Source organism: Megalobrama amblycephala, linkage group LG10 (genome assembly GCF_018812025.1).
Source record: "Megalobrama amblycephala isolate DHTTF-2021 linkage group LG10, ASM1881202v1, whole genome shotgun sequence".
NCBI classification, from domain to species: Eukaryota; Metazoa; Chordata; class Actinopteri; order Cypriniformes; family Xenocyprididae; genus Megalobrama; species Megalobrama amblycephala.
Genome location: NC_063053.1, coordinates 17,221,829 through 17,236,259, shown reverse-complemented (window position 1 = coordinate 17,236,259; position 14,431 = coordinate 17,221,829). Strand labels below are relative to the sequence as shown.

Below are 14,431 nucleotides of genomic sequence, written 5' to 3'. Positions count from 1 at the left end.
TGAAGAGCAGGAAATCTAAAGACATTTTGAACGTGTGCTCATGTGTCAAGCATGTTTTGTATGAATGGGAAGTGGCTATGTCTGGAATTAGTCACATGAAATGACTCCCAGTTAACCAGCAACTGCACCCGTTTCCTTTCAACAACAGTGAGAACAAATCAGAAACAGAGACATCAAAGAACTTCTCCTTTTATTATTCCTTTCATTATTCCTAGATGAAACACTGAACAGCAGTCACTGTAAATAAAATACACAATATTATTGAAAGAAAAACATATTCTGTGTGGTATAAGGCAGGGTGCTTTTCATCTAACTGCTTAGATTAGACATGAAGCACAGTGATTTTAGGTCAGTGAGGGTAAGTGCACTTGGAAAAGCTGTTTTGTCATTGTATTTCTTCATAGATCTGAGTTACTCTTGATGGCCAGCAGGGGGCAGAGAGTTATTTCTTTTCTCTCGCTCTCCCTTTATTTATTTACTTTTTGTATTCACTTTTTGAACTTCTTTTCGCCTGCACAAATTCCAGTTAGCACTAAAACTCATACATGTGAGGAGATGGTCAATATTTCAAACCCTCGAGCCACACAAGTAAAGACCCATCCACACTTTCGGTTGCGTTTCTTTTTTATCTGAGCCAGCATTTTCCGCTTATGGTCATGAGATATTTCTCTAACTTCATCTCAGACTTAGTCAGCAAACCACAGTTACACACCAACCAGCTCACAGCCAAGAAAAGCACTCCTTAAAGACATAAAAAGTGCTTCAGTGATACCAAAGCGCTTAGCTGCTGTAGATTATTGCTGAATGGGCTACACCCTTGAAAGGATAAGAATGATCAAACCAACATAAAATAAACTGGCTCACTGCAATGGTTTGATATGCCTCAGTGTCTGAAATACCTTATCTAACAAAGCTTATCTAAATAAAAACACACAGGAACAGGCATGCATGAGTTTATACACACTTATTACCTTGGCCTAGATAGTAGAGTATTTACAAATGTAAAGACTAACACTTGTTTTTGCATTTTAACATATACAATCATTAAAATAAAATATAAATAACATGTGAATTATTGTGTGTACATGTACACTACTGTTCAAAAGTTTAAGTTTAGAAAGAAGTTTATACTTTTATTCAATAAGGATGAATAAATCGATCAAAAGCGACAGTAAAGACTTACTTTGTTATTTAAAATACAAGCTGTTCTTTTGAACCTTCTATTTATCAAAGAAAAAAAAAAAACATTTATCAAGAAGAAAATGTACTGAAGACACATAAGTAATGGCTGCTGAAAATTCAGCTATGAAAACTTATTTTAAAATATTACTGTTTTTACTCTATTTTAATCAAATAAATGCAGCCTTTGTGAGCATAAGCGACTTCTTTCAAAAACATAAAAAAAAAAATATATATATATATACCAACCCCAAATCTTTCAATGGTAGTGCAGATATTTAATATTATTTATGCATTTATCTACTTATTTATTTACTTTTTTATTAGTAGAGACATTGAGAGTAAAACTTATGGAGAACAGCTAGAATCGAACTCTGGCCACCTGAGCGAAAATACCAATACCAGGAAACTTCTCTAACATTCAACTCACATTTTCTCATTTTGTCACTGTTCTTAATTTCATACGGAAAAAAAAGAAGTGTGAAAAAAAGAGATGGAATTTCCCCAATCAAATATGAATGAGATACTAATGAGCAGCACTAAGAATAGAGAAAAAACAGAAGAAACGCTTTCAACAGATTTACAAAAACACAGAATTCCTCTGAACTATTGTCAGCCAGAAGGTTTGTTTGTTTGTTTATGATTTAACACCATAAATATAACACCATAAATAAATATTCATGGCAAGAACGAGATTTTTTTATTTTTATTTTTTTAAAGGTGCCCTAGATTATGTTTTTAAAAGATGTAATATAAGTCTAAGGTGTCCCCTGAATGTGTCTGTGAAGTTTCAGATCAAAATACCCCACAGATTTTTTTTAATAAATTTTTTTAACTGCCTATTTTGGGGCATCATTATAAACGCGCCGATTTTATGCTGCGGCCCCTTTCAATCCCGTGGTCCACGCCCACAGAGCTCGCGCTTGCCTTGAACAGTGCCTTAACAAAGTTTACACAGCTAATATAACCCTTATGCTATATACCCTTACCGATGGTAACTTTAACCACATTTAACAGTACATTAGCAACATGCTAACAAAACATTTAGAAAGACAATTTACAAATATCACTAAAAATATCATGTTATCATGGATCATGTCAGTTATTATTGCTCCATCTGCCATTTTTTCACTATTGTCCTTGCTTGCTTACGGGAAACGTGGGCTGGCATATGCAAATATTGGGGGCGTACACCCCGACTGTTACGTAACAGTCGGTGTTATGTTGAGATTCGCCTGTTCTTCGGAGGTCTTTTAAACAAATGAGATTTATATTAAAAGGAGGAAACAATGGAGTTTGAGACTCACTGTATGTCATTTCCATGTACTGAACTCTTGTTATTTAACAATGCCAAGATAAATTCAATTTTTCATTCGAGGGCACCTTTAAAGGAAAAAATTTAATTACGTTTTTAAATTTGATCTTATATAAACATTTTAAAACTAAATCTGGCATTACTTCATTAAAAATCTTTTCATAAAAGTAAACAGAAAAATAAAGAATTCTAACAGATTTTAAACTATCACAATCCATCAAAAATTGCATCTTTACCCATTAATAGAAACATATGGGTTAGTCTGGAGTGCCCTATTCGAAAGTGTATTATCGTATTAAATTTGATCTTATATAAGCATTTTAAAACTAAATCTGGCATTACTAAAAAGTAAACAGAAAAATAAAGAATTCTAACAGATTTCAAACTATCACAATCCATCAAAAAACGCTTCAGTGATAATGGATTCCGGCACATGGGGCATAAAGGAGCATCTTTACCCATTAACAGAAACATATGGGTTAGTCTGGAGTGCCCTATTCGAAAGCGTGTGTAGATAATACGATCCCAGCGATATTCAAAGTGGACAACGTTTTGCACCAACCACAGGATTGATTTTGTAAAGCTGGTCAGCCAGAAGGAAGACAATAGGACCACCTATCATTTACACTAAAACAGACACAATCCTGCTGAGACAGAGAGAGATCTGATGTAAAAATCATTCAGCTTGTGTTGATAAATTCATCCAGAAGCAGAGAATGACTTCAGCTTTAGTGATGAGCCATTAAAAAGGTGATGAAACAGAAAAAAAAGGTGCATTTTCGCCCGCTGGACATTTGTTAGGAAACTCTGATGCCTGTGAGGTGCTGGCTGGTGTTCTGGAGACTGGTGAGATCAAGAGCTCTTCCAAATGCTGCAGTCATCTGTGCCTCTATTTAATCAGCCGTGAGGTAAAGTCATTCATAGCATACAAAGCAGCCAAGAAAGACTCTAGGAAACTATGTGCTGACATTTTACTAGCACGCTTGTTTCAGCCAAACACAGTCCTAACACTGAGAGGAGTGTTCGAAATATAAACACTCAAAGTGACAGCAGCAGAGTTATTCAATTAAAGGGACTGTTCACTTAAAGATGAATATTCTGTGATCCTTCACTCACCCTCACGTCATTCCAACATGTTTATTCCATTAAACACAAAAGTTTAAATTCTGAGGAACATCTTGGCCATTTTTTCTTCCATAAAATTAAAGTAAATGATATTATATAGCAGTGGTTATGTTAATATAACAACATTTCAATAATTTGAAGATTTATTGGGACCCCCCCACTTATTGGTCATAACAAATATAACTGTTTACTTATCAGTATCATATTCTACAACCTTACTAACTATTAATAAGCAGTAAATTATGAGTTTATTGAGGGAAAAAGTCATATAGGTTCCCCATACTAAAGTGTTACCTAAAATTTAAAGGTGCCATCGAACGTTTTTTTACAAGATGTAATATAAGTCTAAGCCTATTTTGGGGCATAATTAGAAATGTGCCGAATCAGGTTGCGGCCCCTTTAAATGCTCACGCTCCCCGCCCATGGAGCTCTCGCTTGCCTTAAACAGTGAATAAACAAAGTTTACACAGCTAATATAACCCTTAAAATGGATCTTTACAAAGTGTTTGTCATGCATACTGCACGCATGCGTCGGATTATGTGAGTATTTTATTTATTTGGATGTTTACATTTGATTCTGAATGAGTTTGAGGCTGTGCTCCGTGGCTAACGGTTAATGCTACACTGTTGGAGAGATTTATAAAGAATGAAGTTGTGTTTATGCATTATACAGACTGCAAGTGTTTAAAAATGAAAATAGCGACGGCTCTTGTCTCCGTGAATACAGTAAGAAACGATGGTAACTTTAACCACATTTAACAGTACATTAGCAACATGCTAACGAAACATTTAGAAAGACAATTCACAAATATCACTAAAAATATCATTTCATGGATCATGTCAGTTATTATTGCTCCATCTGCCATTTTTCGCTATTGTTCTTGCTTGCTTACCTAGTCTGATGATTCAGCTGTGCAGCTCTAGACGTTAATACTGGCTGCCCTTGTGTAATTCCTTGAACATGGGCTGGCATATGCAAATATTGGGGGCGTACACCCCGACTGTTACATAACAGTCGGTGTTATGTTGAGATTCGCCTGTTCTTCGGAGGTCTTTTAAACAAATGAGATTTATATAAGAAGGAGGAAACAATGGAGTTTGAGACTCACTGTATGTCATTTCCATGTACTGAACTCTTGTTATTCAACTATGCCAAGATAAATTCAATTTTTAATTCTAGGGCACCTTTAAATAATTTAAAGTTTTATTGGGGACCCCCTATTATTTGTTATATACCCCCTATTATTTAAGATATTTGTTGACTTATCAGTATCTGCCAGAATTTTGATATTGTGCATATCTAATATCATAAAAGTAATCCATATAGCTTATATTTCAAGTCTTCTGCCATATGACAGTATTCTATGCCATATTTCATTATATGGAAAAAGGCAGGCATATATTCTTTGAAAATTCACCTTCTGTGCTCCAAGAAAACAAGAAAGTAATTCACGTTTGGAACAACATAAGGGTGAGTAAACGATGACAGAATTTTCTTGTTGTTGTTGTTGTAGTTGAACTGTTCCTTTAATAGATGACGAAGGTAAAATTCAGTCTGCTCACCACATTCCACTGAAGTATCATCTAAACTGATGACAGGGAAGAGATGTTACAGGAGTGTTTTCTGTTAAGGAAACAAGGAGGAATATAAATTTTTGTTCACTGATGTTTGTAATCTTATCATGCATTTGTCACGGCCGATTAGTGTTGGAGCGAAAGCCTGATTTATTTGCCTTTGGCTGCATCTAATTTGTTTACATGTAACAAAGCTTGCAATTGCAAATACAACTTCCTCCTGCATGAAATAATAACAACACATGCTGGAGGATAAGTAAGGTCACCCTGAAACAATGACCTAAACATTCACACAAAAAGACTTTACGTTCGTTGGAAGAATAGCTTGCAGAGATAACAACTGGATCCATCATCCTCTGAGAACCTCTTAAGCTCTGCAGCTTTAGTGCTGGCAGAGAGAACAGACAGAGCAGCATTCCACGTGGTCTCCAGAGGCCCTGACTAACCTGCACTCTGTCTGGCTCTAAAGTAGGACACTTACTGAAAGCAAACTCATCCAATGATGGGGGTTTACAGTGTGTCATTTATTGCTGGTTGCACATTACTGTGGAAGATGTAAACTTTAGTGCTGTTCAGTTAAAAATTTGTAGGCCATGTAGTCAGATGCATTCCAGACTACCTCTGAACGAGGTTTGAGTGTTCATCTAAAGATTTTGTCATCATTTACTCATGCCGTCCCAGACCTGTATGAGTTTCTTCTGTGGAACATGAAAACAGATATTTGAAAAATGTATTTTGTGTCCATACAATGAAAGTCAATGGGGTCCAAAACATATTATTTCAGACCTATTAACTTTGATGGCATGGACAAAAATGATTTTTGTTCCAAAATAAAGTCATCCAGGTTTGGAATGAGTAATTGATGTTTTTTTGTTTGTTTGGCCCTCTGGCTTGTCAATCACTGCCATGACGTTCCTTGTGAGAGACATGCACGGATTGGCCCTCTGGCTTGTCAATCACTGCCATGACGATCCATGTGAGAGACGCGCAGCTGCGCGCTCCAGTAACTTTCCACACTCCACAGGTGCCGCATCCAATGTTTTTGTCAGGAGACAGGAGTAACAACTGCAGATTAGGAGTCACCTGCGGTGAGTCCGACATAATGAATCCACGGCTTTAAGTCGCGCACACACGTAAGGCCGATTATGAATGTAAATTGATACTTATGACTGATCGCGCTCAAACGTGTCCAGTCAGAGCCAGTTGCTTTCAGTCTGCGATTACAGTCGGTGTTCAAATTCCATGTGAAAGTATATAAATCTGCTTCAGTCGCAGAAAACAATCGCGTGTATGTTGAGCATAGTCAGAATGTTTTAGCTAGTCGTTAAATGTGTGCCCGGCTTAATAACACAGTGAATGCCGGTGGTAAACACTCGTGTTCCGATACTCGTGCACAAGTTTTGGGAGGCGTTCCCTCTAAATGAGCTATGCAGGAGGGGGGCTGTTCTTACCCATGCGCTCATTTCAAAAACTCAGTCGACAAAAAGAACCTCTTTAGCACCTTTAAGAACTACGCTTACCTACTAGCTTACTTTTATTTATTTGTTTATTTATTTTTAAAAAGTCACATTACACTGACCTAAATTTTATGTAACAGTTATGACTAGTCTTTCAGAAAAAAAACTTGTAAGACTAGTCTAAACAGTTTACGCAACCGACCACGGTTGTAAACTGGGTCAAAAAAAAAAAAAAAAAATTTTTTTTTTTTTTTTTTTTTTTTTTTTAAATATGGGAGGCTCAGTTAGAGAAGCTCATGCACGATACAATACAGTACATGCAAATTCATATCCAGAACATGCAGGCAGGCGCATACAGACAAACAAGGCAAAGCTCAGAGGACAGTGGCGATGCGTCTCAAACCCTTACCTTAAAAAAGCTGCTGCTCCGGTCCATGAGGCAGGACTGCATCATTGTCTCTGCAGACATGATTTGGTGTATGCAGCTCTTCTGTGTCGGGCAGGGTTTCTGTGGATCACAGACACACATGCTTTATTTTGAAGGCCAGAAAGAGAATATCTCAACCCATTCCACATGGATAAGCCAGAGAAACAAGCAGACAAGACTTGTATAGCAGGAGACGGGCACTGGCATACATGCACCTCATGCACACTCTAAACTTCATTAAAGCCCTCTTCACTTGTGTCTCATTTCCTGCCTTGTGAATTAACCTAAACTACACCCTTTACACACGCAACACTGTTTCATACATTCACACAGTCACATGCTCAAACACATCTTGCCCTAGATTGCTCATAATAAGAAGGATGTGCAGTGTATAATTGCTAGTACTATCTAGGTTTCAACTAGGGCTGTAAATTCAACACATTATTTTATTGCAAATAATAAGATATAATAAATAAATATACATAAGATAAATAAATATACATTCTATGATTCTATATATTTTTAAGCAGCATATTTTATAATTAATTCTATTAATTTATCAATTGATACCCTAGAGAAAACATGACTGGCTGAGTTTAAATCTTTTGTCCACACACTTTTCTAAAAAAGTTTTCAAAACAGCTTCAGGCATAATACAGGGAGAGAGATCAGGAGAGAGATCAGCTGGGAGACTGGCTGGGACAAAACCAGGGCAAAGGTCAAGCCATGAGAAAAGGGGGTGGAAGAGAGCAGCAGAAGGAACATAAAGCTTTCTAATGCACATTATCAGCTGTAAATGCATGACTCAGCACAGGTAAGAATCAAAATCGGCACCATGGGCAAAAATGAAACTCCTGGAACGTAGTGATTACCCACTGAAAATTACTCTGTACATTTACTGTACAGTCTGGGTCAAATGTTTAGAAACAATTTATTCATACTGTAGAATGCAGTGAAATCTCACTGATTTTTTCATCCTGCTCCTCATAGCTCAAAAGTTTGGGCTAAGTTTTTAAGAAATGAATTGTACTCAGCAAAGATGTATTAAATTGATCAAAAGTGACTGTAAAATTTTTTACCTTGTAACAAAAGATTTCTATCTGTTTCAAACAAATGCTGTTTTTTTAAACTTTCTATTTATCAAAGAATCTTGGAAAAATATATCCATTTCCACTAGGGCTGTCAAATGATTAATCGCGATTAATCGCGATTAATCGCATACAAAATAAAAGTTTGAGTTTGCCTAATATATGTGTGAATAGTGTGTGTAATTATTATGTATATATAAATACAGACACATTCATGTATATATTTGAGAAATACTTAAGTATATGTATTTATTTATATTTTTATATAATTTTTATTATATATAAATAAATATATTTTGTAACAAATTTCTCTTAAATATATACATAAATTTGTGTGTATTTATATATACATAATAATTATACACAGTACTCACACATATATTAGGCAAACTCAAACTTTTATTTTGTATGCGATTAATTGCGATTAATCGTTTGACAGCCCTAATTTCCACAAAAAAAAAAAAGCAAGCAGCACCACTGTTTTCAACATTGATAATAACAAAAAATGTTTCTTGAGCAGCAAATCAGCACATTAGAATGAATTCTGAAGGATCATGTGACACTGAAGACTGGAGTAATGATGCTGAAAACTCAGCTTTGCCTAAATAAAGAACATTTTAAAATATTAAAATAGAAAATGGTTATTTTAAATTGCAAAAAAAAATTAGTTTTTTTCTGTCTTTTGAGTTACGTTTATTTGAAAAAAAAAAGTAGCAATACATCTGCATTAAAACTTTTTTGTCAAGAATAACAAAGTTACATTAACTTATTTCCATTGTGGCCCTTGATTTTAGAGAGTCATTGCAGCCGTGGTGAGCATAAAAGACTTAAAAGACACAAAAACATTAAAAAACATCATACAGAACCCAATTTTTTTCAGTGGTAGCATATACAGCCAGGGCCAAAAGTTTGAAAATGTATACATAAAGTGCAGAGAAATATCAATGGTTCAAAATCATCTTTTCCCCTGGTTATTACAGTGTTAGAATTAAATCGAGATTTTTGTAACGGTACCTTTCAGACTTCTATATGTAAACAGTCTCTATTGTAATTGATCAAACTGTCATTCATCAGAGTGAAAAGTTGCTGAATACCAAATAACCATTGATATGGAACACATGGCTACATAAATACACCCTCCCAGAGAAACTGCAAACAATACAGCCATTAAAAACAGCCACACTGCCTCTGCAGGTCACTTTGTTGCAGCGTCTCTCTACTGCTGCAGAAGATTGTCATCAGTTGGAGCTAGAGCCAGCGCTGACCCACTTCCAGATGCTGCAGATCCCCAACACCCAGAAAAGCTTTGATCCAGCACAGCTGTCTGACTTATGCACAACAGCTTTTTCCTTCACAGACAGCACAGTCTTTGCTTGCACAGTGTAAACCTGACTCCACTCTTACTGTCGACAAAGGAAACACAAAGACTTTTTTCACTGGTTGAATTTATGTATTGAGCTAACACAAAGCTGCTGTCTGGGTGCTGACACTACAGGGAAAATCGTGGCTCACATGTGGAGCTCAGCTCACAAAGCCTTTGATGTGACCATCAGAAGCTTTGAAAAGAACCAGCATCTCCTCCCAAACCTTTGCTTTCTTCTGCACATATTGACAGAGACCCTTGTGTCCTCCAGAGCCAATAATCAGCAGTGCCTTAGTTCAGACTGTAGCACAATTCAGTACCACAATCCCTAAATACTGGAAGAGAAGTCTGAGTGAGGTCCAGGTATTCTTGTGAAGCGTTGTTCCTGTGCTGACAGATATGGATTGAGTTTGACATGTTAATCTACTCCTCTCTGTGAAGAGGCTTCACCTCATGTTGTTGCTGTAATGAGGCATCACAACACACATTCATCTTTCCTCAGCAGGGCTCAGCAATAACATTTTTTTTCTGCTTGCGCTGCCAACATTATATAGTCCACAGCTATATCTATAAACATATTATGCACATTTTCTGGAAACAATTGCATGTGATGCAAAACAAATAACAGTTCCATCATCTGGCTTGAAACTCTCTCAAAATGGTCTCATGAAATCAAGCAAGCCATTTTTGAGCCCTGCTCAGTATGTCAACCAGAGAAAGCAAGCTGTTATTTACCTTGCATCATCCCATTTCTGTGCCTGAATCAGTTTTTGAAAGACTCAACGAGACGCACGCACATTCGGCTTGGTGAGTAAACAGGAAACTCCTCGGACTGCCAGCACGGGCAAAATAAACACAGGAAAAGTTATTAACTGGCCACTGTGGAGCACAGACATGCAGAGAGAGAGAGAGAGAGAGAGAGAGAGAGAAAGAGTCCAGTTCAATTGGTTATTTATCTCCCTCACCCGCTATCATCTCAATAGGGATGTCACGGCACTGGGATACAGAGAAAATTACAGTTGAAAGGAACAGCCTTCGTTAGTGTGCCATTTAAAATGTCAACAACTGCAAACACTAAACTAAAGGCTAACTTTTATCTCGTTTCCAACCAAACAGGGACATTTGTTATAGTGTGCTGGCTTTTACCATTGTACAAAATGTTCAACACTCCAGTTTGTTTGTTTGTTTGTGTGTATGCATCGTAACTACCATAGACACTGAGAGGAACAAGTACTCACCAATAATAAGGAATTTCTTAATTATCCATGCCAAACCTTAGAATTTTCTAAGAACTAACTGAGAAGAATTTATTATATCTAGAAGTGTTAATCGAAACCACCCGAGATGTATGTTTTTACTTTAACTAGAAGTGTTAAAGGAAACTAACGTGAAGGTCTCAAGTTCAAGTAATTAAAATGTGTTAAAATTCGCAGAATGTGACGCAGCCTGCAAAAGGTGTTGCTAGGCAGGCTGTAGTTAAACTTTGTATCTTATACTTTGCATACAACAGGAAACTGAAGTGTAAGGGGCTGTACCCCTGTTTACAAATAAGGAAATGTTTAAGTTGAAAAGAGGATGTGATCTTTGGAAACTATATATATTGGAGAAATTGCAACAGAAGTTTGCCACAGCTCAGGTGAAGACTATCTCACCTTTATGTTTTGTACTTTTATTCTGTATCTTGTTATTAAACCGAAACCATTGTATTTGGTGATTCGTAAACCTCTCTAAACAAGTCTCAGAGTGAAATTACTTATAAATAAACTATTATCAGTACCTGTAATTAAGTAACTTCCATCGAGCTTCAAGAGCATTGGATCCTAACTGAGCTGTTGTGGACTCCACCTTGAAGTCTCTAATTGTTGTGCAACGCTCTCAATCCAACTAATCAGAAGGTAAGACCAAGTTTTTTGATGCAGTAAAGGATTGTAGAGATGGGTGTTTGATTAATTGGAGATTGAGGGGGATAACAAATACAACAGTTTTCAACATAAACATACTCAGGGCTTGACGTTAACACCCGTCAACCCGCCAAATGCGGGTAGATTTCAGCTGTGGCGGGTAAGCCACTCCCACTAGCCACTTTGGCGGGTTGAATATACTTTCAGCCTACTGCCTAATCAAAGGTAGCCAAGCTCATCATAGCACAAAATTACAATCCAATCTTAATTCGTTATCAATTAACTTGCAGTTAGTGAAGGTGGGATCGGCGGAATCGCGCTGAATAGCAAACATCATATGCGCTCTCTCTCTGTCACGCGCGATCAGATCTCTTGCACCTGAATAGTCAAATACACGCACACACAGATGTCAAAATGTCCAAATGTAACTTACTCCATGTGGAGTAAGTTAGTTATCTCGCGTGAATACAGTCGGTTATGGCTTAAGTGGATGTAAACAGGTGGGTAAAAACTGGATATGTGTCAGTATATTACATCCATGCATTCAGCAGCCCAATTGAATACCCATCTCATTAATGTTAATCAAACAACAAAAGAAGTTAAATAAATGTACATACGTTAAATAAACCTACTGTAAAAATGTAATTTCCCAACAGCAAAATTGTGGCCAGTGAAAATGCTGAGTGGCTAGTAACTTTGGAAAAACCACTAGCCACAGGGGCTGGTGAGCAAAAGTTAATGTCAAGCCCTGATATACTAATAAGAGAACATTAGCATTTTAAATATATATATATATATATATATATATATATATATATATATATATATATATATATATATATATATATATTATATTATATTATATATATACTAAGACGTGGTTAGGGCCTCGATGTGAGTGTGTGTTGCTGTAGGAGACTGCTCAGCTGGGCTGTTCGACCCACACAGAGGCACATCTGAACTATGAGGCACAGAGCGTCTCTGTGTCCTGCACACATAACAGGTGCGTGGTAGCAGAGAGGATTTTCTGTAGTCTGGCGAGACCTGGCAGTGCCTGACAGGAAATGGAGCTTGCAAGCAATTAAAGGGGCTGAGATATAAACAAAGAGAACAAATTTAACAAATATGTGAGCGAGACAACTCTGTTTTTCTCTGGTATGGTATTTCTGGTATCTGAGCTGATGTAAACAAGAACTTAATATGTTAAAGTAAGCTTGACAGTGAACAGTTTTTAGGTCAAAACAACTGAAATGCCACTGAAAAAACACTATAGCAGAGTTGACAGACAGTCTTGAAATACTGCTTTGATTCAGTTCGAGTAAAGACATGACTAGAGAAACAAAAATCAACTGTGACACACACAAACAAAATCCACACTTCATAAAAGGGATAGTTCGCCCAAAGATGGATTTCTTGATTTCCTTACGCTGACATTCTGTACAACATCTGTGTTTGTGTTTCCTTGTGATTATATTCCCTTAATGTTACTTCTTGTGCAATCATAATACATCAGCATACACATTTACACTAATGTTCAAACGTTTGGGGTCGGTATGTTTTTGAAAGATGTTTCTTATGCTCACCAAAACACAGTAAAAACAGGAATATTGTGATATATTACTACAATTTAAAATAATATATTAAAATATAATTTATTCTTGTGATGGAGTTTTCACCATCATTATGTCAGTATTCAGTGTCACATGATCCTTCAGAAATCATTCTAATACACTGATTTGGTGCGCAAGAAACATTTCATATTATTATCAATGTTGAAAACAACTTAATATTTTTGTGGAAATCATGATAAAAAAGTTCAGGATTTTTTGATTAATAATTTAAAAATGTTTAATTAGAAATCTTTTGTAACATTAAAAATGTCTTTACTGTCACTTTTGATCTATTTAATTTAGTCTTGCTGAATAAAAGTATTAATTTAAAAAAAAATCTTCAAATAAAATAAAAACAAAAAGGGACACATCATTCAATATTTTTTCCCTTAAAGTATAATGTTAGTCAAAGTTTTGTGCACCAAAAAAAAAAAAAAAACATTTTCATATTTTCCACCCTTTCTCTTTTTTCAGCTAATGTTCCTTTAACAGTTTGATGTACAGTAAATCAAACCCTATGATTAGCTAACTTTGTATGTGAGTTGAGCAACAGCACTTACTCTTGTGTTAGGGGCCCAGAAACAGCACAATATTCACCAACTTAATTTTCTCTCATCATTAGTAAAATATCAGCTGGATCTTCTATTGTGGATTAATAGGATCTATCCACATTCTAGCAATCGGTGTCAAGAAAAAAAAAAAAAAAATATGATGATGCTTTGCAATCAAAGTGCATCTGTATAATCATTAAGCAATTGAGCAATGGGCTTTTGCCTCATTCCTGTTAATGCTACTGAAATAGGAAGTCACAGCTTGTTGCTGAATGATGTAGTCTTTCCAATCCTGTTGAACTGGAAATGTGTTGGTTTAGACTCAAATTGTGATTCACAGCTAATGAAACTAGACGTGCAGTTTGCATAGTCCATGTTTGTATTGAAGTGAGTAATATTTAACACCAAACAAATGAAAGTCTAAACAAAAGCAAACAATAAAATATGTCCTATGCAGTGCAGAGGAGTGTTGAGAGTTTATAAATCACCCTAAAATTATTTTAATCATCATGCTACATTTTTTAATTTCCCTTGAGCCCCCCATATTCTTGGGAGAGAATTTTAGAACCAACTTAATTGTTAACATACTGAACATTTACAACACGTTAGTGAGACCCTAACTAGGATAAATTACAACACATCTCTCACACACATTCAAAGCATTATACTAATAAATCACCCTCAAGTCTGACACAGCGGTTAGACAGTATGTAAGAAGGGGAAGGGAGAGGGAATAGAGAATGTGTTTCTATTGGATAATAAAGTCATCTGGCACTGTGTTAGGACCCTGCAGCTACATGGCCCTCCACCTCACAAAAACCCAGCTGGAAAAAATCCAGC

At 36.2% G+C, this 14,431-nt stretch overlaps 1 protein-coding gene across 5 annotated transcripts in view; it reads right to left on the bottom strand.

Annotated features, from left to right (window-relative positions):
* Nucleotides 1-14,431, bottom strand: part of rin2a (Ras and Rab interactor 2a) — a 39,225-nt gene that overhangs the window by 17,712 nt on the left and 7,082 nt on the right. For 4 of the 5 annotated variants that reach the window (XM_048204965.1, XM_048204962.1, XM_048204961.1 and 1 more), the window contains one exon: nucleotides 7,061-7,159. In XM_048204965.1, coding sequence (XP_048060922.1) covers nucleotides 7,061-7,120 — 60 coding nt within the window. In that variant the 5' untranslated portion in view covers nucleotides 7,121-7,159. Of the gene's footprint in view, nucleotides 1-5,182; nucleotides 5,244-7,060; nucleotides 7,160-14,431 lie in introns of all 5 variants that reach the window. The other variant, XM_048204964.1, reaches the window with a different exon arrangement.